We start from the raw sequence: 27,941 nt of genomic DNA, 5'->3' as shown, positions 1-27,941 counted from the left end.
GTACGGACAAAAGCGGAAATGTGCGTACGCACAAAAAAAATCCAGATGCATAAATCTGTGTATTTGCTAACTTCCACGTTCTTCCACTCCATAAATCCTGGAAAGCGTGAAAAGTAACGTACATGCATGTGCCTGCCGCCCCACCCCAAACTCCTCCCATCTTTGAATATGCAAATCAATATAAATAGCCCTTAAGCGCAGCATTCTGTGAAAAGACAATGGCAAAAGCATAAGGGAAAAACAAGAATTTCACCGAATACCAAATGGAGGCAAAGAAAAACATACTATTTGTTGGTTTTAACAGTGGGATAAACAACAAAAGGAAGTTGATCGACTGACATAACGTGTTGGAGAAACTCGAAAGCTCAAGTTCACAAAGTCGCACAGTGCCAAAATAAAAAAGAAGTCACATATCGAAATCATTGTGAAAAGGGGAGTCATAACCCACCATCTGAGTGTCTTATGAAAGCTTATTGGGGTACAGAGAAAAAAAAATAGGGAAACAGTGGGAAAAAAACACAAAATGTCATCTTTAATCTCAAACTTTCCATTTTAATCACGTAGTTTATTTTGTCATTAAAGTAGAGCAGTAACTGATATCGGCATTTGTAAGTAATTATTCGCGTTGTCGTAACAGCGAGTCCTTTGTTTAACGGAAAAGAAAAAAAAGGCTGCTTCTGACTTCAAAACAGTAAAAGGTGAAGGCTCAGCAGTGCGCAGGTAAGCGGCCAGCGTTAAGACGCCGATCAGGCACAAGGGGCTGTGGGGACAGATAAGGTAGTAAAGTTTGATTTATTTGTAAACTGTCCTTAGCGGTCCAGAGGTAGAACAGTTAAGTGGGCGACAGCGTAAGGGGTTATTAATACAAACAGTGCGAGTGAAGAGCTTATAAGTAAGAAGAGCGCAAAGTTAGGAGAAGAGACAGAGAAAAGTAAAGTTAACCTCATAGAAGGACAAACAGCAGGCAGCTGAGAGGGAGAACAGGACAGGAGCTTAAGGGGAAAAGGTGTAAAATATCTGTAGCAGATCTTAGTGTTACCATTTAAGTTAAGGAGCAGCTGAAAGAAGAAGAAATTTAATTTTAAGAAAAAAAAAAAGTTAAGGTAGCTTAAGTCAAATTTTAATAATGAGGCCAGTGCAATGCAAGTCCTGTTGGATGTTGGACTTTTTAGATGATGGTTTGGAAGAGCCAGCTGTCTATGAGGGCCACATCTGCAAGAGATGCCAGCTGATCCAGCACCTCGAGCTCAGGGTCGCTGAACTGGAGAAGGAGTTGACTGACCTGTATTGGCGGACTTGGCCCAGGTGTCCTTTAGAGAGATAGTGTGCACCCCTAAGGTGGCGCGGGAGGAGATTCCAGACCAGACAGGTAGGAATAGGTGGGTCACGGTCACAAGGTGTAAGGTAAAGGGTGCACACTGTCAGGGGGCATCACCCCAGAATTAGAAGTGTCTAACCGTTATCATGTCCTAGCGGTGCTGGACGGTGACTCTGATAATTCTGAGGTGGTAGGTGGGGATGAGGAGCCCCAATGGGCCACCTCAAAACCAGTTCCCAAAAAGAGAAGGTAGTGATAGTTGGGGACTCAATCATTAGGGGGATTGAAGCGCAGGTGTGCTCCAGAGAGAGAGAGTCTCGCATGGTGTGTTGCCTTCTGGGAGCACAGGTGGGAGACCTCCCTGGAAGGGTGGATAGGCTCTTGGCCAGAGCGGGGGTGGATCCAGTTGTCATTGTCCGTTGGAACAAATGACATACATAAGGGTAGTCTGTCAGTTCTGCGATCCAAATTCAAAGAGTTAGGTACCAAGCTGAGGAGCAGAACTGACAAGGTAGTCTTCTCGAAGTTCTGCCTGTGCCACGCGCCAGTCCAGGTAAGATTGAGGAGATTAGAAGGCTTAAGCGTGGCTCAAATCTTGGTGCAGGGTAGAAGGGTATAGGTTTATGGGGCATTGGGACTCCTTTTGGAACAGATGGGACCTGTTAGACTGTGATGGGTTACATCTGAACCGGAGGGGCACCAATGTATTGGGGAGGCGTATGTGTAGGCTAGTCGAGGATTAGGGGGCAGGGAGTTTAGGACAGGCCAGATTTAGATCTATACATGGAAGAACAAACAATGGTGTAGAAATAAAAATGCATAGTAATGTAAATTCAAAGCAAACACGTAAATGTAGAAGGATTAACACATTAAAAATAGCTTGCCTTAATGCTAGAAGTATCAAAAATAAGGTAAGTGAGTTGGAGTTGTATGTAGCAGAGCATAATTATGATATTATAGCAATAACGGAAACCTGGCTAAATAACAAAGATGGGGATGAGTGTAACATAGAGGGATACACATTTTTAGGAAGGATAGACAGAACAGAAAAGGAGGTGGGGTTGCTGTTTATGCCAAACAGGGTTTAAATGTAAGTCATCTTCAGTTGGATGATGAGCCCCATCTTAGTGAGGACATGTGGCTTCGCCTGGAAAATATTAGGGAAAGAGGTCTTATTTTAGGAGTGTGTTATAGACCACCCAATTCAGACAGTAATTTCAACACACATCTTTTTAGTAATATCAAAAAGGCAAGTTTACAGGGGATATTATAGTCATGGGGACTTTAATTATCCAAATATTAACTGGGATAACCTTGCAGATGGAGGAGCACAAGAGCAGGAGTTCTTAGAAGTAATCAGCGACTGTTTTTAACACAGCATGTTAAAGCACCAACACGGGGTGAAGCCTGTCTGGATTTAGTATTCTGTAATAATCAGGATAGAATTGAGGGTGTAGAGGTGATTGAACCACTAGGGTCAAGTGACCATAATGTAATACAATTCTCAGTATTTTGTAAGAGTACAGATGCAAAGACTAAAATTGTTAAGTTGAACTTTGGTAGGGCTAATTTTGAGCAGATGTGACAAAGTCTAAGTAGGATAGACTGGGATAAGCTTTTAAATGTGGAGACAGTCGAGGAGCAGTGGATCAGGTTTAGAAATGTAACGCAGGACAGATACAGACCTAAATATGGAATTTATAGGAAACTAAAAAAAAAACTCCATGATGGATTAATAAAGATTTAAAAAAGAAGTTGCAAAGGAAAAAACTGCTGTATAAGGCATATAAGACTAATGACTGCAAAGAGAATCGTAGAGCGTATGAGAACACGAGTGTTGTACTAACATGTTGGAATTCTATGAGGAGGCAACAAAAGGATACGATGAAAGTGGAGCTCATGAGATTATTTATCTGGACTTTCAGAAAGCATTTGATAAGGTGCCACATGAGAGGTTGGGCATCAAGTTAAAAGAAGTGGCAGTTCAGGGTGATGTTTTTAGATGGGTGCAGAATTGGCTCAGACACAGGAAGCAGAGGGTGATGGTGCGAGGAACCTCATCAGAACTGGCCGATGTTAAGAGTGGTGACCAGCAGGGGTCAGTGATAGGGCCGCTGCTATTTTTAATATCTATAAATCATTTAGATAGGAATATAAGTGACAAGCTGGTTAAGTTTGCAGATGATACCAAGATAGGTGGATTAGCAGATAATTTGGAATCCGTTATATCATCACAGAAGGACTTGGACAGCAGACAGGCTTGGGCAGATTTGTGGACGATGAAATTTAATGTCAGCAAATGTAAAGAATTACACATAGGAAGTAAAAATATTAGGTTTGAATACACAATGGGTGGTCGGAAAATCGGGAGTCCACCTTGTGAGAAGGATTTAGGAGTCATAGTGGACTTTAAGCTATCGACTTCCAGACAGTATTCAGAGGCCATTAACAGAATGTCAGGTTATATAGCGCCTTGATCTGTGGAGTACAAGTCCAAGGAGGTTCTGCTCAACCTTTACAACACACTGGTGAGGCCTCATCTGGAGTCCTGTGTGCAGTTTTGGTCACCAGTATACTAAAAGGACACAGCAGTGCTAGAAAAGGTCCAGAGAAGAGCGACTAGGCTGATTATGTTGGTTACAGGGGATGAATTATGAGGAAAGATTAAAAGAGCTGAGCCTTTGAAGGAGATGAAGAGGAGACCTGACTGAATTGTTTAAAATTATGAAGTGAATTAGTACAGTGGATCGAGACTTGTATTTTAAAATGAGCTCATCAAGAACACGGGGACACAGTTGGAAACTTGTTAAGGGTAAATTTCGCACAAACATTAGGAAATTTTTCTTTACACAAAGAACGATAGACACTTGGAATAAGAGACCAAGTAGTGTGGTAGACAGTAAGACTTTAGGGACTTTCAAAACTCGACTTGATGTGTTTTTGGAAGAAATAAGTGGAGAGGACTGGCGAGCTTTGTTGGGCTGAATGGCCTGTTCTCGTCTCGAGTGATCTAATGATGATCATGTAGACCTCTGGCCTGGTGCCCTCATCGGGTGGTGGTGGCGCAGATTTAGCAGAAATAAACACCAGAGAAAGTAGTGGTTAGTATGGATTGCAGAGCCATGATAGAAATGATAATTAAATGCATATACAGAATATCGGGGTTACATTAAAATGAAGCTTTGAGGAAGCCATGTTACAATGATGAGTTTCAGCAGTTTTTAAAGAGCTCCACCGTATTAGCCTGGCAAGTTGCTATTGGTAAGCTATTCCAGACTTTAGTTGCAAAGCAGCATTAGGCTGTTTTAATTTTAATTTAGCTCTTGGAATTCTAAGCAGACACTCATTTGAAGATCTAAGGTTACAATTTAGAGTGTAAGGTGAGAGGCATTCTGAAATATAGGATGGAGCAGATGATCGAAGGCGTTGTAAACCATCAGCAGTATTTTAATTCTCACGTCCCTAATGCTGGCCTGTTAAAGACTGATGGCCTTCTGGTTAATCAGTTCTCACCATTAAGTTGGAATCAGGAGAAGCCACGTGTGAAAGCTGGACTGCTCAATTAATAATTCAATTAATGATTACTTGTTGCACTGGCACCCTTTAAGGATAAAATCATAGGACATCTGTGCCAGTAAGTGGCAGTGCACAAAGATTCACTGATCAGAGCTAAGCTTTGACAGCCTTGAGAGGACAAGCCTGGTGCTTCCTAACTGCTTGGAAGAAAGGATAAAACACAAGCCTTAAACGATTAATTCTTACATAGCTTAAATCTAACCAGTTTAATGAGTTCTGCTGTAACTTGATTTATGATTATAATGCTTCATAAAGAAGCACTGACATAGAAATTTAAATGCTATCTAAAATCTATGTATGTGTGCTAATTTGAATGCCTGTGAACACCGTCAGTCAGCTGTGCCATTAGACAGAGTCACGTAGACACACACAGACACACACACACACACGCACACACACAGACACACACACACACACACACGCACATACACACACACACACACACACACACACACACACACACACACACACACACACACACACAGACACAGACACACACCAGACACACACACACACGCACACACAGACACAGACACACACACACGCACACACACAGACACACACGCACACACACACACACACACACACACACACACACACACACACACACACACACACACACACGCACACACACACACACACACACACACACACACACAGAGTGTCTCTGACTCGCCAGCACAGGGCTGAGCTGCTGGGAATGGAAGCAAGTGGCCTTGGGCTCACAGACATCCGCCTTTAATAATCAACTCCTATATACTGCAGCTCAAACTAGCTAACATAATAGATTTTTCTATAACTTGTTGACCTAAGGTATTGATGAGCTTTGATATCTAAACTTTAAATGCCATTTAAAATGGTTATAGGTTTATGCACTAGTAGAGGACTTGCTTAGTTTTCTTGAGATTTAAGGCCTTGAACGCATGTGGAAGCTCATTAGTCTTCTCAGCTGCCGTGTTCCCCAAACAACAGGCCTGCTCACTCAGTTTCTGTAGAGATCACAACATCCTCGACTCACAGAAGTTCAAAACAAAGTAAGTGAAAAGACAGGCAGGCTTCAGTAGACAGGGTCTGGTGGCCCTTATGCCAAACTAAATGGTGACCTTTTAAGCTGCCTCAAGCTTAAGCCTAAATGTTGTATCTATGCTGCTGACAGTCTTTATATTGCTGAGAGAGGAGGTGGAGGAGAACATCTACAGTCTACTGCCATAGCCTTCATCTCAGAGAGGTTTAGTGGTAAAACAAAACAATCAAACCATTAAAGAAACTCATCAGCCATATGTGTGAGTGCGTCAGCCCCTTAATGGACTGGCAAAAGCAATCTTCTTATGTATGACAATGACAAGCCAGGTCAACGTGGCTCAGTGTGCCATGTCAGCATGCCAGGGGTCCTGACTGACTTCCCATGCTGGGCGACTCTCCCAAGCAAGGGCAGAGAAGATGCTTGGAGACTGGAGAAACTCAACAAGAAATCATAATGACTGCTGATAGCCATGTCATGAATTACCTGTGCATGGGGGGCTTATCTTGAAGGCAGGAGGTCTCCCCATTTGTATAGACAAAGAATTACATGGCTTGATTCTTTTTTAGGGGTTCAATGTTTGTTAAGCTATCTCAAATAGAGCTCACTGTACACATTTCTTATATTTCAAAGCACTGCTAAGTTGTGAACCCATCTGTCTAAAAGAAAGAGCAACAGTCTCTGCAGCTTCAAATATGGATCAGTATACATTCAAACTGGAAGGAAACTGAAGAAAGGAAAATGAAGAACTGAGAATTATATTCAGTTCATTTTAGCCTTCAAATAATCAAAATGATATTTTTGGAAAGGAAAAAAATGTGCAACATAAGGATGACCTGACAGGACACGGCTGAAACACTACAAGCCATTAAAGTAAAGCCACTGGATTGCCACAAAAACCTGCAGCTACTGTGGCCCTCCAGGACCATCACCGATATCCACCATTGCTTTAAAGCATTTCATCATCACAATTATATCATCTAAAGTGTTAATCTTAGGGTTATAAATGTTCAGAGTGCTGTCACGACGTGAATTTACAGTAATGTCGACCTCTGCTTGTCACCACGTTTAGCCTAATAGCGGATTTAAGGAGCACTTAACGCTTCACGAGTGGCCCAGCGAGCAAGTTGAATATACAATTGAAATTCTTACTGACTCATATTATAATAAACGTGCAACACTCTCGGCACCTTCATTAAAGAGAGGAGAAATAACACACCTGGAAACGCCTGTCGTCTTCACCTGATAAATCTCAAGAGCACATCTTTCTAAATTCAGCAGCATAACAAAAAGCAGACAAAAATCTGAAAACACCCAAAAAACGTGAGCTATCGAGTATCTCAACTCAGATGCACGAACTGACAACAAATAAGAAAGCAGAAGTGTTTATTTTGAATCCTTTCATCCATTTTCTAACTCAGCCTATACAGGTGATTATGCTGACAGCAATGAGGTGTGAGGCACAAAGCACCTGAGAAGCGACTTATAGTGCCGCATGTACGTTTTAACAGTAGACAAATCTATTATTATTATTATTATTATTATTATTATTATTCTTCACTGTAACCCAGCCACAGGCAATGCACAAACCAGTGTGTTTCTTCGTCCGTCTCAAGCCCAAATAAATGGGGAGAGTTACGTCAGGAATGGCATCCGGTGTAAAACTTTGCCAAATTAATATGCGGACAAGAATTTTGGATGATCCGCTGTGGCAAACCCGAACGGGAGCAGCCGAAAGAAGAAGAAGAAGATTATTGTTCACTGTAACTTTCCTTCTAGTAGAAGAAATGAAAACCAAATCAAAGAAATGAAAGTGAAAGGTGCCTGAAGCGGAACAGTCGGAGGCTCAGCGGGTGACAAGCAGACAGGAGCGGCTGCGGTGAGTGGCAAAGCGAGTCGGGATTCCCAGGATTTCCGCGCACTCGGGGGGTAAACCTTCGCTTCCGACATTGTAAGAAGTGAGAGCGGATTCTCCTCGAGATTAGCGATCCTTCCGAGCGCCGGCAGGTGAGGACGCTGTAAACGAGAGCGAGCGGCCGCCCGACTGGCGCTGTCACTTCACGGTCGCCACACTTCAGCACACGCGACATATTCAGCCGTCACCTCCTATCGGGATAAGCGGGGTGGCCCGTTGACTTGTCATCTGATCAGGAGACTGTCATTGTCACTTTTCTGTGATTCCTTACCTTTATCCTTATTTTGTATTCGTTCTCTAGCACTATAAGGAGTGGAGAAGTGGAATAAGCTTGTCAGTGGCGCGTCTTTACCAACTGATGCGCAATACCAAACACCTCTTACTGAGTTTCTCAAATCGTCTTTTCTCTTCACTTCACTGCTAGGCTATGATAAATGTGCTGTGTGATTTTTCAGGTAAGAAAGACAGAAGCTTCCCAGTATGGCAGCCCTGTTTATTAATTATGGCACTGGAGAGGTGTGACGTGGTGGGAGTTGACTGGCACAGGCAAGTGAAAATTCCACTGTGCCCTGAACACGAGACTGTAAACTGTTCTTGTCTATAATCCAAAGACAGGCATGTTTGTTTGACTTCTACAGCTAATGTCATTGTGTCAGAGGGCACTAGAGACTGGCACCCTGCCCAGCATTGGCTCTGCCTTGAACACAGACTTCTCAGTGCTGACGTGAGGATGTTACGTGTCATATTTTATCTGAAGTTCAAATAAATGTAATAATTAATTTCAATAATGACATAGTAATTATATTAATTATAGTAACAGTAATAATAAAGGTGGTGCAGTAAGAGCACTGGTGCCTCGCAGTAAAGACACCACGGTTCACGTCCCAGTCCTACCTGCATGGAGTCTGCATGTTCTCCCCGTGTGTGCGTAGATTTCCTCCCATAGTCCAAAGACATGCAACTCAGGTGAATTGGTGGTCCTAAATTAGCCCATGTGTGTGGCTGGGGCTGGTGTGTGTGTGGATTTGCCCTGTAATGGACTGGCGCCCAGTGCAGGGTGTGTTCCTGCCTTTCACTAGGCTCCAGCCTCATCAACGACCCTGGTCTGTATTAAGCGGGTTATGACTGACTATAATAATAATAATAATAATAATTTATTTCATTAATAATAATTTCATAATAATTTGAATCAGCTGCCTGAGATCATCATTGACAAAGCTGAAATAAAATAAAAATGTGTTCTCTAACGTTAATGATAGCTCTGTGTCAGAGCAGGTGTGATGACTCTGCCATCATTTTGGCATTCTGGTCATTGTCTGGTGACCCGCTGCTACCGGTTGTTGGCACTTCAAATGCAAAACAGACTTTACATTCTACCTGTACAGACTTCACAGTTTATTTATTTTCATCTAATCAAATTAATTAATTTATTTTTTTTATTTTGATGTACTTTGTTAACCCCCCCAGGAGAAATTGTATTTTCAAATAAACTTTGGAGGTTCGAGCATAGGGTCAGTCATTGTACAGCAACTCAGGAGCAATTTTAAAGGTTAAGGGCCTTTCTGAAAGGACCAACAGGGTAGGATCCCTTCTGGAAGTAATGGGATTTGAACCAGCAACCTTGCAGGTAATCTCCTTTTTAAAAATGTTGTGGACTTCTCTCCCTTTTCTCTGTGTATTAGTTCTGGCCACATTAACACACGGCTGCTCGTGTTTTGAGTTTGGCCAATTTAGTGATCACCAGTCAAGTCGTTTGGAGTGAAAGTCGGTCAGTTAAGATAAACCACAGCATTGCTAGTTAAAATCCCATAAGTACACCTGAGCACACTGGATACAAATACAACTTCACTACTTTATTTATTATTAGCTGTGTACTCACCAAAGCAAATAAATGATTTACTGGGTGACTTTACATTTGGGGTGGCACGGTGGCGCAGTGGGTAGCGCTGCTGCCTCGCAGTTAGAAGACCCGTCTGGGTTCACTTTTCGGGTCCTCCCTGCGTGGAGTTTGCATGTTCTCCCCGTGTCTCCTCTGGTTTCCTCTCACAGTCCAAAGACATGCAGGTTCGGTGCATTGGCGTTTCTAAATTGTCCTTGGTGTGTGTGTGTGTGTGTGTGGCGTCCTGCCCGGGGTTTCTTTCCTGCTTTGTGCCCTGTGTTAGCTGGGATTGGCTCCAGCAGACCCCCGTGACCCTGTAGTTAGGATATAGTGGGTTGGATAATGGATGGACATTACATTCACATTACATTTGGGTGAAAATGTCCAATTATAACTTTAACTTAAAATACTAAAACAGGCTTAAAGACAATATAAAACAGAATTATTTAATTTACTTAAAAAAAGCCCTGTAAAATGTGATGGATGACACACATGGCTGAGCGTCCTGGCTGGGAGGACAGGGGGAGACAACCTATCAGGAATACATGCTCCTCTGACACACTAAGTGGCAGCATCCCTGGGGGATGCTACCTGTACAGGCACATGCAAAGCATGCTGGGAGCTGTAGTCCCATGAGGCAGCCTTGTCAGGTTCCATGGGTGCCACCAGGGGGTGCTCCCTACTTTGTGGGGCTTCCACAGGGCTGTACCTCTCTACTCCCGGGTCCAAGATAAAAGAAGCCGCTCAACCTCAGTCAGGCAATCTGGAGTTGGAGAATGGACCAGAGGTGTGGAGGAGAAGAAGAAGTGGGTTGAGATTTGGCGACAAAGAAACCTTCTGTAAGGTATTTCACACAATAAAACCCCTTATTTGTACTCGAGACTTGAGTCTGTGAGGTTGTGTCTGGGGTTCGAGGGGCTGCAACACCTCCTAGTGGTCACAAACAAGAAGACCAGAAAGTATGCTGGTAGAAATCAATACGCTGTCCTCCGTGGCATTAATCCCAAATGTGACTCAGGCTCAGAATTTGATGCTATTACAATTAAACGGTGACGTGACGTGTAATGATGTGGTTTAACACCCGCCGCATTGAATTCTCTAAGAAAAAAAACAACAAAGAATGACGTAAGAACATTTATGTTAGGCTGAATTCCCAGGTGTGTCTGGTCCTCTCCCACTGAGCTGCTGCAGATTTGCTTTTTTTTATTATTTTCTGTCCACTTAAGCCATCCAACCTTATGAACGGACTGCAGTTTAGAAACGTAAAGAAACAATTCAATATTTTAGGACTTTTCTTCCCTTAATTATATTATATATTTCTCTGCACTGCTTGTTCTCTCCTCGTCACGTCTTTAGTCAGTCAGTGGGCTGCCAACAATTCTGTTTTCTCGAGTGATTTCCCTTTAAAGCAACTCAGCATATCTTTAAGTACATTTCACATAAAGCTCTTTCAGATATTACATTCAAGTTGTGCATTTTGTACATTTCTGCTCGGTTGCTGTTTGTTAAGTTCCTGGTGTGAGTGTGCAGACTTGCCCTTTGATTTCCTATTATTGATTCTTTGCTGCTGATGATGTTGATTTATTTCCAAATCCACGCTGATATTTCACAATGTGAAGAAGACACCATATTAACACTTCGGAGAAGCAGGCCCACGCTTTAGATGTGCACTGAAATGGCAGCTTTTTTCTTTGATTGTTTTTGAACGTCCTTAGCAGGAAAGATGAGAGTAACAGAAACAGGTGAGTATCGACAGCTCAACATAAATACAATAGAAAAGGTCAGTCCAGTGTCCACTGAGGCAGATTTAGCACACGTCCTTTGTGTGACAGTCCCCAACGCACAGCCTGACGTCACAGTCGAGACACTGGAAGTCTGTTTCTTTGCGTACTTTTCATTTTTCTGTTGCTTTCACATGAGAGGGGAGAATGTCAGCACCTGACAGGCTCGTTCAATGGGCCCCTCGTGTTATTGTAGGCTACCAAAGCGAGGCTTAGCGACTGAACATTGAGAGGTGCTGCCGGTGGTTAACATCTTTATTGGTCTTTCACTTGTTTGCCATTATTTTGCCTGTGTGTCACACAGCTACTGTCACACCATGGTGAAGCTTCTTCACATGACCAAGTTCACCAGAGTCGTACTGGGCTCCATCACACAGCAGTTTCGCTTTCCATGCAAACATCCGATGACCGATTCACATCACTAAATCGAGCAATGGCTCCTTTTCAGTTTGTTCTAAATCTGCCTTTACGGCTTTTCATTTGCCGTTGTGTTTTCCATTGGAGTCTCCGCCCCTCATGAATATTGATAAGTTGCCTTTAAGTATTTATGACCCAAGTTTTCATAACAGTTTCAATCGCGCCCCTCTAATGTTTTTTTGAAAGGAGCCCACTAATACCAATTTGTTCATTTTTAATTAATGATATATCATAGATGCATATTTTATTATACCTACTTAACTTTTATCAACATTTTTCTAACTCTATATCTATTTTTCTAGTATCAGAATGTAGTTTTGGTTTCAATTGATGTATTTTTCATATTTTCGATTCTTGTTTTCTTTTTTTCATATCTTCGTGCCCCCCTTTTTGTTACTTTGCGCCCTCTAGGGGGGTCCACCCCACAGTTTGAGAACCACTGCCTTAAGAGTCAGCTTTGAGTGTCAAAACGCATTGAATTTTTTTTTTGCGGCATGGTGTTAGTTCATCCACTAGATGGCAGCAGAATACCATCCTGGAAATTATTTGGGGTTAACACATGAACAACAACAGCATTTGTTTCTATAGCACATTTTCAAACAAAAATTCTATTTGTGCCTGGAAAATAGATAGATAGATAGATAGATAGATAGATAGGCACTATATAATAGATAGATAGATAGATAGATGAAAGGCACTATATAATAGATAGATAGATAGATAGATAGATAGATGAAAGGCACTATATTATAGATAGATAGATAGATAGATAGATAGATAGATAGATAGATAGATAGATAGATAGATAGATAGATAGATAGATACTTTATTAATCCCAAGGTGAAATTCACATAATAAAGGAAGATGGTGGAACATTACAGAGGGGTCTCTTTCCAGGAGGTGACTCACCCTTTGGATTAGTTTCGTCACATACTGTACCATCCATCATGTGTTTATAATTAGCGATAGCTTTCCTGTAAAATGAAAGTTTAGGGAATTTAAGTCACAGCTTTGAAAATAAAGCTGCCTCCATGTATACAATTTCAAATTGCTGAAGACACACAAAGTAGGGTGGGTGTCTCTGGTTCTGGCGGCAGTGGCAACATGGCTGTGCGAAGACAAGGTGGCGGCAGGTGGGCAGCGGTGGCCAGGCTGTCTTCACGAGGCGGGATGACTTGGGCAGTCGCAGTGTGACACAATCAGCCATTCAGCCAAACATAGCTTGCCATTCCTATCTGACTGATTCCTCCAAAACAACATCAAGTTGAGTTTTAATGAACCCTAAAGTCCTACCGTCTACCACACTACTTGGCCACTTACCCCACGTGTCTGCTGTTCTGTTTCTATTGTTTGAGTGAAATTTACCCTTAACAAGTTTCCAACTGTCTCCCGTGTTCTTGATGAACATATTTTAAAGTCACCGTCTCTCTGTCGTTGTCTGCACGGTACCTGTTGCTCAGTCATATCATCACTGTCTTATGCTACACCACCCCAGCTTCATTACAGAGCCTCAGGAGAAGCAATGAGAAGATCGTCTTGTCTCCTAATGCAGGCAAAATGTTTTCTGGTCCAAATGTGGAAAGTGGGGAGCAGCTATGGAGCAGTTAGTTACCTGCAAGTGCTTCTGGGGCGTCTTAATGCTGCTGCTAAAATCTCTGTGTCTCTGGTAAGATCCTGGCTTGGATCAGCTTACAGAGTTGGATAAAGTGAGTGTGGATGATGTTATCTCTGACCCTAATTAAGTGGAGCAAGGTGGACCCAGTTGTGTGAATGTGCAGCTCTCCAGGCAAAGAACAGCATGAGGAGCAACATGGAAGGAGCCATTGAGGATCAGGGTGGCAGCAGGAGTATTGGAGGGTGGCTGAAGAAGGAGACGGTGATTTTGGTCAAGGAAAACCCTTAGGGTGAAATATTACTTTCTCTCCACCCCACCAAAAAACCTCATTTTACTGGGTGTTACATTTTTAAATTATGAAATCTAATGCAAAAGAAATTTCTGGTGCAAATTCACAAATGTGACTAAGAAACAACACTCTGCTGTTCTGTTCATGACTCCTCATCTCACTGATCTGACCTTCACTTAATCTAAGTTGGCAGAAATGCTTTTTCTTTTTCCTTCACAGGCAGGAACATCAAGAAGAAGAAAAGCGAAGGAGTCAGCAGTCGGCCGTCCACAGGCTCTGAAAATGGGAAACTGGAATTCAGTGCCCGGTGAGTCTCACTGCTCTTAAATACAACTTGCCAATCCAATTAGCTTTACACAAATATCTGTAAGTCGACATTCAAAGAGTCACAGGGTGGTGTTGTGTTGTATGTGGTGACATATTTAATGTATGTACAGTTTGCTGTATGAAGAATTATTTGTAATATTTGAATGAAATTTACCATTACCCAGAACTCAGCTGTATTCCCATATTCTTGAATTAATTTCAAAGTGCCAGTTAGCATCCATCTCCTGACTAACGTCTCCATTTTAGGTCAACCTCCTTCATCCAGCAAAACTCTCTTCTCCATCCCAGAAAACTCCATCCTACCTCTCAATCTCAAACCAAACGCTAGCCTCTCCTCTGTCTAGGAAACCTCCATCCTCCCTCGTACCTCTGCAAAAATGGCATCCATCTGTGACAAAAATCCAGCTTGTCATCCTCTGTGTCAAAGAGGAGACGTACAGGGGATGAATGTGATTGGCTGTCTAAAAGCGTCGTACCAGCGGCCATTCCAGCTGCACTTCAGAAGCCGAAGCTAAGCCTTATTGGGCCTGGCCAGTACTTGGGTGAGAGGCCAATGAGGAAAAGCTTGGGTTGCTGCTGGGAGGTGTTGGTGAGGCCAGCAGGTGGCGCTTACCCTACGGTCTGAATGTGGATCCCAATGCCCCTGTGTGGTGATGGGGACGCTGTGCTGTCAGAATGGCACAATCCTTCAGATGAGATGTTAAACCACAGAGTTCAGCCTCTCTGTGCTCATAAAAGATCCCTGAGCATCCATTAAAGAGTAGAGTGTATCCTGATGTCCTGACTAAACTGCCCACCATGGCAAAGTTATCCTAGCCCCCTAATCATCCCCTGTCTCTAATTGTCTAACTGTCTCTTACCCCTTCACCACCTAACGGCAAATGTGTGGTGAGCGTACTGGCACAAGAATGGCTGCCATGGATGCTGCACATTAGTGGTGGTTGAAGTGGCTCGTGGGCATTGTATGCTTTGTATTTTCAAGAATCTCTACATATTTATCATGGACAAATCGGAGTCTCAGATGGGATGGACCCTACTCCTTGGCCTGGCCAAAAGGCCTTGATAAAAGAAGGTCGGAGAGGGAACTGCGATACTTCCTTTCCAAACTAAAACGTGGTTACAGAAAGACGCTGCTGCAGTAGCCACACCCGGGCTGGCTTCCCAACGGTCAGGGAAGAGCATATTTGATGGGCTTGGGACGCAGGAAGGACAGGACAGTGGATGACCGCCTGCTATGGGCAGAGCATCACCCCATACTCTGGGTGGTAGCATCTCGTCTGTAGAGCACAGTATGGACACCTGTTTGGATCTGAGATGGCTGTCAGGGGCTGCTGTCAGATGTTGATGGCACAAGGACCATTATGGTTCTACCTGACCTGGAAGTGCTTTCTGGGGGAAACAGAAAGTTATCTTGAGTTGGGCTTTAAAAAGAGACACCTCCTCTTGGTCTGGTAAGTCAGAGCCGGGAGAGGATAGGCAACATTTTACTGGGAGGAATGGAGGAGAACGCAAAGAATAGGAAATGGAAAGGTTCTGTATGTGCCTGGCAATTGGAAAAGGAAGCCAGTAAAAGGTCCACTGTTTGTGTAATTAAAAGCGTTTTATTGACCCAGTGCTATGTCTGTGATAGCTGTGACTGAGGTTTGGGGCTCAGTGGCGCCCCGTACTGGGCACAATATGAAGACGTTAAAGTCAGGACGTGACACGCTTATCTTCAAGGGAAACTGGACAACCACTTTTACACTGCTAATCTGGTCTACAAAGAAGTCTTGTACATCTTTATCTCTTCTTTATACTTTGACTTACATGGTTTCACATCACCTGCTATGTTTCATTTCTGGCTTTTTCTTTAACGTTTCATCACATTCTGCCATTAGCTCACATTTGTGTTTTCCAAGCTCTTTACTTTTTCGATAACACATTTCTTTTGTTTCAGATTTCCTCCTTGCACCACCTCTGACTATGTTTCCCAATTAATTTTATTTTAGAACCCGAGGTCCGTGTGTTCCACTAGTAAGGATAATTAAATGATAAGAACAATGTGATGAAAGGTCTCCTGAGGTCACACATGAAATGTGCAGGTGACAATTTAGTGTAACAGCAGTGGCACATGAAAATATTATCTTAACGGTGACATTCTGCAAGAAACACAAACTACTGTTAAACACTGGGCTCAACGCACTGGTGGGATGCAGAAATCAAATAAGAATGCAATGTCAGATGAATCCAAAGAGGCCAATGTCACCCCTACTGCCCGTGCCTTGGGCGTAACTCTAAATGTGGGGCTCCATTTTTCTTGTTCACCGTCCTCACAACATCGTTCTGGCAGGCTGACTCAAACATCATCAATGGTGTCTTTTCTTTACCTTTGTTTCCTGGTGGTACCTCAAGCATAGCTGAACCTGATCTGACATGACATGCATTGGGACTGACCAACCAGAGGTCTGTGTGAGGTGTCACTACACAAACACAATCTCACAACTTCTCTATAATTTGACTCTTTTTCAGAACCAGAGGTGGTCAAGCCTCCTCCCAGCCCTCTCCTCAAACGGCCTTGGAGGAAACAGGAATTTAACACATCGTGAGTACCTTACTGTCATTAGAGGGTGATGGGTCACCTGTCTAGAGGAAGAGGAGGAGGAGGAAACACGTAAAGAGAAAGCAAAAGGTCAAACCCAGTGGTCAGGGGCAAGGCTGTACTTCACAGAGAGGGTCTGCTCTGGGGTGGTGTGGAGATCCAACAATCAGAACTAGGGACTTGTACCGAGGTGTTATGTCAGCCACGCTTACTGCTGGTAGAATGAAACTCAAACGCAGGTCTGTGTATTTTTGAGCAGGACTGTCAACTTGTGTATAAAGGGAAGAGAAACACAAGAGCAGATTCCTATTTTTAATTTTGGTGTCTTTGTTATATTTCAACTGCATTTTTGTTTCACTTGGTAACAACAGACACTGAGTGGCTGATTGCAGTAAAAGTCTTCTTCTTCTTCATTATCTTATTCCACTTCTGTGTGGGGTCAATGTGTTTGATCAACCTTCTCCAAACAGTTCGGTCCTGCACCTCCTCCCCAGTCTGACCCTTTTCCTTTATCTATCCATCTCCACTTTTAGGCCTCCCTTGCTTTCTCTTCATCTGGACTTCCATTCCCATCACTCTTTTGACCACAAATTCCTTGTCTCTCCTCATCACATGTCCATACCACTTCAATCTACTTTCCTGAACTTTTTTAGATACCTCCCCAACTTCTGTTGTACCTCTGATTGCCTCAGGTCTTACTCTGTCCTTTACTGTATTTCCACACATCTTTCAAACTTCTCATTTGTGCCATATCCAGCTTCTTCTCCTGTACTCGCTTTACTGCCCTTGTCTCAGCCCCATACATCACTGCTGGTCTTACCAGTGTCTTCAAAACTTCACCTTTAACCCTTGCTTTAATTCCTCAATTACACAATACTCCTGACACCTTCTTCCAATTATTCCATCTACACTGCACTCTATGGGTTTTCTCTGCATCTAGTTTTCCATCTTGGTCCACCACTGACCCTAGACATGTGAATGTATCCACTCTTCTCAGTAGCTCTGCCTGCAGATCTAACTTCAGACTCCTAATCATCATTAAACCTGAGACCTCTTGATGTGGCACTTGATCATATGCTCCTCCAGTTTCATACACACCATATGCAGACCATTCTGTTTTTTCTCAATGCTTCTCTATCCGCTGTCTCAATCTTCCCCCTTCCCTCAATTGGTACCACATCTTCTTTGGCTCCTTCTTTGCCTTTATCACATTCTGCACTTCTCTGTTTCACCACGTTATCTCTTTGTCCAGAGCTGGACTCCCTCCGTAAAACTGTTCATTTCATATCAGGTCCTTAGGGACAAATAAGCTGAAATTCAATAACTGTCATCCCATTATAGTTGGTGTAGGTAATGAGATCCAAACAGTTGTTCTTTTAAATGTCATTTGTTCAGTTTCCTATGAACCTGTCAAAAGACAAAAGTACCCCAAAGTCAGTCTGCTGCCAAGTAAGATACCTTGGGCGACATTCTGGTATCTCAGACCTGGAGGTGTGGTATGTCTTTATAACTTCACTCTTGAACAGATACATGCATTATGGTGGTGCATTAGTGAGTGTAGCAAGTTCTCAGCTCCAGTCTTCAATTCATGGCCTCGTTACTCATAATGTCGAGTTGTTGTACTTGCCTCAGTTCCTCTTGCATTTTCTAGGGAATCCATGATTTTGCCCAACTTTATTCACTACAGTTAATTATAGTAGTGACTCTAAAATGGTCTTCAGTGTGCGATGAGTGTAAGGGAGGACCTGTGACAAACTGGTGACCCCACTGCCACTGCCTTGCTGTAGATTGGCTCTTACAACCCTGCACACTAGCTGTGCTACCTATCTAAGATGAGCTCAAATTAAAGTAATCAATGTAGATCTCCGCATATTCAGTGCTAACGTTTGCAGTGCACCATTAATTGGAATGAATTTTGTACTGCAAGTAGCAATACAATGCATTACATTTTCATTCCAACAGATGACACATCACACATATTAGCACTGCATTTACGAATCCCTTACAGAAAACAGAGACACAGCACCCAGACGGACAAACCGATACACAAATACACAATCCTTGTATTGCGGTGCATTTCCATAAACAAAACCATGTGAGCAAATGCAGCAGAGACCCTGGGGTCCGTCACAATCTGTCTTTTTAAATGTGAGTTTGGATGCTCTAAATGGTTCAGTTACAGTCCATTGACAGTATGTAGGGACTTTAACAACACCGCTGATGGCCGTGCTGATAGCTGACATCTGGAAGGTTGCTGGTTTAAGTCCTGTTACTACCAGAAGGCATCCTACTCCTTTGGGCCCTTGAGTAAGGCCCTTAACCTGAAAATTGCTCCAGGGGTGCTGTGCAGTGGCTGACCCTGTGCACTGACCCCGAAAGGTCATATCAAAAGGAAATTTCCTCTTGGGATTTTAAAAAGTATATCAACAAAATACTAAAAATAAAAGAAGAACGACATTCATCTGTCGACTTTCTTGCTGACTTTTTGCCAGGACAGCTTTGTACTCATCTCCTACTGACTATGCATCCATCCATCTATCCATTTTCCAACCCGCTGAATCCAAACACAGGGTCACGAGGGTCTGCAGGAACCAATCCCAGGCAGGGTGCCATCCCACCACAGGACACACACCAAGCACACATTAGGACCAATTAAGAATCGCCAATCCACCTAACCTGCATGTCTTTGGACTGTCAGAGGAAACCCACGTAGACACCGGGAGAACATGCAAACTCCACAGAGGGAGGACACGTGAGGTGAACCCAGACGGGTCTCCTTACTGCGAGGCAGCAGCGCTACCCACTGCACCACCGTGCCGCCCCACTATGCACCCTACCTACGTAAAAGTAGTAAAATTGTGTCTTATTTTGCAGCACAAGAAATGATCTGCTGGAGTTCATCAGAAACTACCAGAGCCTCACAGAGTTGGTGGAAGAGCCAAGAATCCTACTGATTGGACAGATTGGTGCCGGAAAAAGCAGCTTCTTCAATTCGGTCAACGCTGTTTTCAAAGGACGTGCAACATTCCAGGCCATGGCTGGGCATGGGTTGGTCAGTGTGAGCAAACAGGTACATAAAAATACTTTTACTAAAGTAAAGGGGTTGTGGTGATGTATCTTGTGACCCCGTCTCAACACAGGATTACTCTACTGTATTGACTGACGTGGTCTTACTACAGGACATGTTTGAGCAAAGAAGACAAAGAATGGACAAGGGTGGGATTGACTGGTGTCGGAGCAGGAGAGAGTCAGAGACAACACTAGCGTCCAAACTGCACTTACCAACTGAAAGGTTACGACACGTGCCAGTGAAAACAGGTCACTTAGTGCAATGTCACCGTCACACAGACTTGACTGTTTACAGGCTGAATCTGACGACCACAGAAATCCAAGGCTGCTTCATGTCGAGGTCACTCTAAGCAGCATGACTACTGCACAGATTAGGGCTGCCATAAATGATTTATCTGTTGTCTATGTTATTGATTAACTGATTATCCATCCATCCATTATGCAACCCGCTATATCCTAACTACAGGGTCATGGGGGTCCACTGGAGGTCCCAGCCAACACAAGGAGCAAGGCAGGAAACAAACCCCGGGCAGGGCGCCAGCCCACCGCAGGGCACACACACACCACAAACCAAACACACACTAGGGACAATTTAGAATCACCAATCCACCTAACCTGCATGTCCATGGACTGTGGGAGGAAACACATGCAGACACATGGAGAACATGCAAACTCCACGCAGGGAGGACCCGGGAAGTGAACCCAGGTGTCCTTACTGCGAGGCAGCAGCATTACCACTGCGCCACCGTGCCGCCCGTCGTAAATATCCATTTAAGTAAATACTCTGTGATCCAGAAGATGGAGCGTTCTTGTTAGCCAAATATTCTGCTGTCGTCTCTTCTAAGGTTGACTGGCATGTGAGCTTTGTGTCTCATCCAGTCCGATACTGTCAATGTCAACTTGAAAGTGTTGTTATAATTCCTGGATACTCTATTGTGATATTTTTTTCTGGAGGTTAAGTCTGCTCATCAATACACATTAAGGTCTTCTTAAATTTTAAAAGGGTGAATGGAACACTGAGAGGACTTTTCCTTTGATATCCAGTACAGGACGTACCCAGTTGAAGATGGAAGATGTGGGAAGAAGCTGCCCTTCATTCTATGTGACACCATGGGACTGGAAGGAAACAGTGACAAGGAAGAGGGAATCCATGTGGACGATGTCATTAGTGTCATTCGAGGACACGTTTCAGATTTATATGAGGTGAGACTTGTTTGTTCTTTAAAAAAGAAAAAAATATCAATTCAAAATGTGTCTCAATAGGAGAATTATGTCACTGATAACGTAGGCATTGCCAGAGCATTGCTTTGACAGACGTTACCTTCCTGGTGTCCATCGAAAGTGCTGACGTCACTCAGATCTCCTGCACTGAGAGTTGTGTGATGTTTATGGTACATTTATGGTGTCTCTTTAATTAAAATACAGCATTTGTGCTAAAACTTTGTGTTTTGGTGCCACAAAGGGTGGGCTACACTACACTTCTCTCTGGTATTATGACATCAGATGTTGGGCTGCCTGCTCAGAGTTAATTTGAACTGAAATATTTGTACAAACTGGAGGAAGGCCATTGGGCGAGACCCTCAGTACTCTCGTCATTTGAAGAGTAATGTGATATTTCACCACATCTCTGTTTTTACAGTGGGCTAAATATAAGTAAGCTCATTATCAGTAATCACTTGATTATCATATCCCTAGCAGATTATATTACTTATGCTATGCTGTAAAAAGTACAAACGTGCAAACCTACCAGGAATTTATAGCAATTGGTGTTATTTCTTATTTCTATTAACCCAATCATAATAATTCTTCTAAGAAATGCGACATGGTGGACTGTTCTCTTGCTACAACTTAAACAATTCACCGTCCTTCTCAGGCTCTACAATCATTTCACTGCCATGGACTTTCTTCTTGATTGCCTGTCTTGGCTTGAGAAATGAACGTATTTCAGTTTTAAAGATTTCCCTTCATGTCGCTCAGACTGCAATGTAAAGCTCCAGTGATTTTTTTTTTCAACTTATAGAAAGCGATTAACTTTAGAACACAATTTAATGTGGCAAATGCATACACGAGGGGCGTTCAATTATAAACAGGAATTTTCATGATCTGTTCTTATAAAAAGTACAAGTGTAATTAGTGTATAATTGGTGCCAGTCATTCAGGGAGGGAGGATCATCTCTTCAGTCCACTTAAGTTGAATGAGGAGGTTATTGGTGCCAGTCTGTGCAGTCCACTTAAGTTGGGCACTGACATGCAGTCGAAAGACTTCTATTCTTCTAGGAGTAAGAAGCTTCTTGAGCACTGGGACAAGTGGATTGCAGTGGCAGGAGACTACATAGAAAAATAGAGTGTAAGTCATTTCATTGTATAAGTGTAGCTCATAAATTCCTGTTGCGACAGATAGGGGGCACTCTTGTCTCCTTGAACCCTCAGGCCACACGTCAGACACCAGATAAAAGTCCAAGAAATTAATTTATTAATACAATAATGTGCACAAAGCACCACCACCTCCACTATACTCAATAAATCAGTAATAATAACAGATTATTCCCAGAGTCCTTTTAAAGTCCATGACCCGGGAAAGTATTTCTTCTCTGGGTCAATACCACATCTTCTTTCGTCAAGTGCCCCGGAAGTACTGCGGGCTTCCGCCCATGTGACCCTGAAGTACTTCTGGGGTGGCGTAATCGTAAAAGTCCCCGGGTTCTTGGTGAGCTCCCCCTGGCGGCACTAACGGAACCCAACATGGCTGAAGAGACGGACTCCATGTCTCATGCTGCCCTGCGGGAATCCGAGGAACCACTTCCATCCAGGGGAGCTGCCATCTAGTGCCCTGGGGGATGTAATGCCCTGAAATGGCCGCTTTCTTCTTTAGAGGGACGTCCTGGCCGGACTGAAACGCCGGCTGTCTATCACACTGTTTATATTTGAACACCCCTCGTGTGTGTATATATATATATATATATATATATATATATATATATATATATACTGTATATAATTTTTGAGAAGAAATAAGATTGACTTGAAAAATACTGAACTTATCCTTTAACTACTGTGTTATGTGTTTCTGTACAAATGTGTGAAAACCGAGGGTGGGTGCATATCAGGTGCCCTCTAAATACATAAATTATTATTTTTTTTTTTTTTTTTATTAATTTTATTACAATCAATACATAGCAATCAAGTTTTTACAAAAAAAAAAAAAAAGAAGAATTATGTTAAGAACAGATCGATCCCCACCCTTGAGAGAGAGAGCAAGCCAAACGGTGTTAAATTTAAGGCTTTTAAAAATACCTAAATCAACAAATTCTCTGTGCTTTATAAAATCATTTCAAAATATTACTGATTAGATCCTGCCATGTTTTGAAAAAGTCTGCACAGATCCTCTAACTGAGTATTTGATTTTTCCAATTTTAAATAATATAACACATCAGTTTCCCACTGACTTAAAAGAGGAGAGTTTGGGTTCTTCCAGTTTATCAGAATAAGTCTGCGTGCCAACAGTGTAGTGAATGCAATCACAGTTTGTTTGTCTTTCTCCACTTTAAGACCCTCTGGAAGAACCCCAAACACAGCTGTTAATGGGTTAGGAGGGATTGTGAGTCCAAGACTGTCTGAGAGGTAATTAAAATTTTTGTCCAGAATAATGTTAATTTGGTGCAGGCCCAGAACATGTGACCTAGTGAGGCTGGGGCTTGGTTGCAACGTTCGCAGGTTGGATCATCACAGCCCTGGAAACATTTTGGAGAGTTTTAGTCGAGACAGATGTGCTCGATATATAATTTTGAGTTGTATAATTGTATGCTTTGCGCATATGGAGCTTGAGTGAATTCTCTGCATTGCTACTTTCCACTCCTTTTCTGATATATTAATTGAGAGGTCATTTTCCCAGTGTCCTCTTGGATCTTTGAAAGGAAGGGATTGTAAAAGGATTTTATATATTGTAGAGATGGAGTCTAACTCCTTGAAATTGAGCAATAATTTTTCCAGCGTGGATGAGGGTGCAAGATGAGGAAAATCTGGAAGGTTCTGTTTAACAAAGTTCCTGATTTGAAGATAGTGAAAGAAATTTGTAGCTGAAATGTTAAATTTGGAACGTAATTGTTCATAGGATGCAAAGACGTTGTCTATATAAAGATCTCTAAGCAAGTTAATTCCAAATTTTTTCCAGATATTAAAAACTGCATATGTTTGTGAGGGTTGAAAGAGGTGGTTCTTTTGCAGGGGTGCCACAGAAAGAAGCTTCTCCGTCTTAAAATGCTTTCTACATTGGTTCCAGATTCTAAGTGAGTGGAGCACAATTGGGTTACATAAATTAAATCACCATTTGAAGACAATAAGAACCTGAGTGCCTGACAATCGTATATCAAATCATAACATATTGAGGAATGTTTCTTAACAGCTACAAACTCCTGGTAGCTTTGCATGTTTGCACTATTAACAGTTTACCAAAAGTACCATACAGAAGATAATTTATGCCCAAATTAAATGCAATCCAACACACTAACTAGATAGATAGATAGATAGATAGATAGATAGATAGATAGATAGATAGATAGATAGATAGATAGATAGATAGATAGATAGATAGATAGATACTATATTGCAATGTAATGCATATACATGTGGTGCATTTCATTTTGTCAGGTTTAGTTGTGTCATAATGAAGAACGTATTAACTACATGATCAATTGATTTTCACTTTGACACAAAAATTTGTGTCCCTTTAAAATGGAATAGAAAATGGCATTGCATTGTAATTCATGTAAAGCAGACGTTTTGCATTTCAATTCAATCCCACGCATTAATCAGCCAAAACTGAATGAAATGAAATGACCAGTCAGCGTCAAAATGTTCAAACTCAGGTTTAGATGCTGATGCTGCACCTCTAAGGCCTTTTAGGGTTGACATTCTAACAGTTGGACCTGACAATACAGAAAAAGACAAATTGACATTTCTGGGTGTAAAACTGATGATTTCTCTCCAGTTTAATCCCAAGGCCCCCATAACGAGATTTGACAGTCGCTACAGGCAGGAGCCCAGTCTGGCAGACAAGGTGCACTGTGTCGTCTATGTTATCGAAGCAAACACAGACTGTCTGATGACACCAAGACTGATGGAGAAACTGACAGCCATCCGGGAAAAGGTCAATGATATGGGTAAGTAGTTGTGCATCAGGAACAAACCCTGCTGGCTCTTTTTGTGAGAGCAGTTCTGGTCACCACACTACAAAACAGACAGGACGTCACTTGAAGCTGTGTAGAGGAGAGCAGCCAGATGAGACATACTGTGACATAGTCAGAGAGTTAGGCCTTGGTAGTCTTGATCAGGGGAAACTGCGTGAGGACCTAATCCAGGCCTTCACAATCCTCAAAGACACTGAATCACGTTCTCGAGGACACCAACGGAAATCAAGGGGAAGTGCGTTTAGGACTGAAGACAGGAAGCCCTTCTTTACACAAAGAGTTATTAGTTACTGAAACAAACTGCAGAAACATGGCATTGAAGCAAAAACATTGACAACCTTTAGAAATATCTGTGTCAGACATTAGGACATCCGAGCAAATCAAAGAAGCTTGATGGACTGAATGGTCTCCTCTCACTTGTCAGTGTTTCTTATGAGACCTCGGTCACAGTTTAACCTTTGTGCATTTCTACATTTGACTGATTTACATTTTGACTTTTGTAGTCTTAACAATTACTCTGGCTGATTGATGAGCTCATGGTCCACAGCACATCAGACTCAGATTCTGTGGTGCACAACCTAAAAATGATAAATCTTAATATTTAATAAGCAACTTTTTTGTGCAGTTCTCAAAAACAAACTGTTCCCAAGATGAACACAAAAGAAATGGCAGACATCCACCATAAAGCAAAACCCCATTTTTCTCAAGAATAGCTTGTCCTTCTAGATGATAGCAGATTCTTGGTAACCTTTGTGATAAAAGTGCGAAAAAATTGAGAGGCATGAGACAGAGATTAGCAACATATTGTAAAATTACCGTTATTCACTTTCAGACACACAAATACCATTTGGAGAGCCTAGCATCTTGTGAATTGTTCACGTATATATATTTAATTTATATAATCTTTTAATTTTTCTGCAATCCTTAAATGAAGATGACTAAACAAATTTCAGTACATGTAAGTATTTCCCACGCTGTCTTTGTTGCTCAAACATATGTTGAATAACTCAGGGTTAGAGTTGATGAAACGTAAGAAAAGTCTCTTAATTAGTAACCGGTGAACAAAACAAAATCAGAGTAATAATAAAACAACAGTGATGGTGGCCTGCCCAGCCTCTACACCAGCCTGGTGCACACACGCTCTGCTCTACAATTAGAAAATTTAATATTTGCAAACTCTATTCCTATTTTCCTTCTCTTCACTGGGCTAAAATAACACAGAAAATAATCTCAACATATCTCAGCTGAGGTGAAAATCTGAGTTGTCCTACTGTACATCTGCTCAGATATACCAACCTTGTCCTTCTTGTCTCTTTTTTCCTCCCAAACTGCAATTATAAAAACTCTCCATCTTAGAATCTTAAAACAGAGATTACTTAAAACATTTAAATATGAACTCATACATTTGTACATTTTAGCAGTTTATCCTCCTTTGGTGTTAACTCTAAGTTTCTGTCAGGTTCAGAGTTCAATGTAAAGACTGTTAAGCCCGAGTGTCTCTCAAGTTACCTGTTAAGATTTGAAGTGCAGGGTTGAGCCCAAATAACTTTCTGGATAGTGTTCTGTTACCATCCATCAGATAAAACAACATCATGCTGCAAACAAATCAAGAATATTTCTATGATAACTCATCAATATTCATGAGTGGGGCGGAGCCTTCAACCAAACACACCATGGTATGTAATTGAAAAGCTGTTAAGCAAACAAACTACCATTAGTTGAATCAAGTGATGGCACTGACAATGTGAATTGGTCGTCAGATGTTGACACCGATAATGACACTGAAGCATATGACATTGTATGACCGACCTGCTGAAATAGGCCTGGTGACTTCTTTTGTGTGAAGCTTTAGTATAGAAAAAAAGTAAAATGATTGCGATGAAGCAGAAGGACAAGAAAGACGTTAGTCCCCTAAGAGCAGCTCACAACGCAGCAACTGTCAATGTTCACAGCAAGGGAAATATGGAAGTCATTAATCCTTGGGATGTTGTCACTTACTTTAAGACAAGGTGCATGTCCATTGTGTGGTTCAGGTGCTGACATTCTACACTATGATGCCCAAGGAACACAAAAATATTATAAGTATAAAATAATATTAGAAGTAAAGTGCATCGGGCTGTGTGTCAGTGACTGTTTCAAAAAGACGTGTAGTCAACTTGCATTACTACATCAGCAGACACTCATAATAACATTTTTTCTTGCTGAAAAAAATGTAACTTTTTGGCTTGTTTGTCTGCAGATAAACGTGACAGTAAGGAGGCTACATTCATTTATTCATCATGAAAATTATATAGAGATAGATAGATACTCATCTAATGCGTAAATCTTAGTATTCAAAATGTTTGGAATGTGGTGTGAATTTAATGTATTCTGTCTGTCACCACCATGACAGAGGTAGTCAGTTTAAGAAGTGATTAATGAGGCCCACGGGATGTACATAAATTACGAAGGATTTAATGTGCTACTTTGTAACACACCCTGAAACACCTCAGGATATGTTGTGATATGCGTAATTTGAAATACCAGTAATGCCGCACTGCACGATAACATGGAGTCAATACACTTGAATTGAGCGTTCCTAGTTTTCCTCCTCTTTCTCTGTATGTTTAGCATACAATTGCTCAGAAGTTGCTGCACTTGCTGCTTCCTCAGCAGCTCGTCTTTTCTCCACCCTAGCGGCCCGCCTTCTTCTCTTCTTTCTTCGGCATCTTTTCACGTTAAAACCGGTTAAATCAGTGTTTGTGCTGCAATTACTCAGTATGTTTTCTTTAATTTTTCACTTAAGCTGGCACTTAAGTCTTCAATCTGCCTCAAGAATGATTTAAGATATGAAGAGGTAGGGGAAGGGACGGCGGAGGTGGTAGGGATGAGAATGGCGCCCATACGCATGCGCCACAAGGTCATCCTGCTGGCCACTGCCGAGAGTTGATTCTAAAATAAAATATAAAGAGTAATAACCTTGGAAGTCAA

The 27,941-nt window shown here is 42.1% G+C and overlaps 1 protein-coding gene across 1 annotated transcript; it reads left to right on the top strand.

The window, feature by feature from the left end:
* Nucleotides 1-8,185: 8,185 nt before the first annotated feature.
* LOC120521561 (interferon-induced protein 44-like) lies at nt 8,186-24,944 on the top strand (the record flags this gene model as incomplete). The annotated part of the gene is made up of 6 exons (XM_039743101.1): nt 8,186-8,285; nt 14,031-14,118; nt 16,647-16,719; nt 19,591-19,786; nt 20,830-20,988; nt 24,773-24,944. Coding segments are annotated over exons 1-6 (709 nt in total), but the record flags the coding sequence as incomplete, so codon positions are not given.
* Between the last annotated feature and the right edge of the window lie 2,997 nt (nt 24,945-27,941).

The sequence above is a fragment of the Polypterus senegalus genome, unplaced genomic scaffold (genome assembly GCF_016835505.1).
Source record: "Polypterus senegalus isolate Bchr_013 unplaced genomic scaffold, ASM1683550v1 scaffold_5822, whole genome shotgun sequence".
NCBI classification, from domain to species: domain Eukaryota; kingdom Metazoa; phylum Chordata; class Cladistia; order Polypteriformes; family Polypteridae; genus Polypterus; species Polypterus senegalus.
Note: the sequence above shows the minus strand (reverse complement) of the source record. Positions and strands in the feature narration are given on the sequence as shown.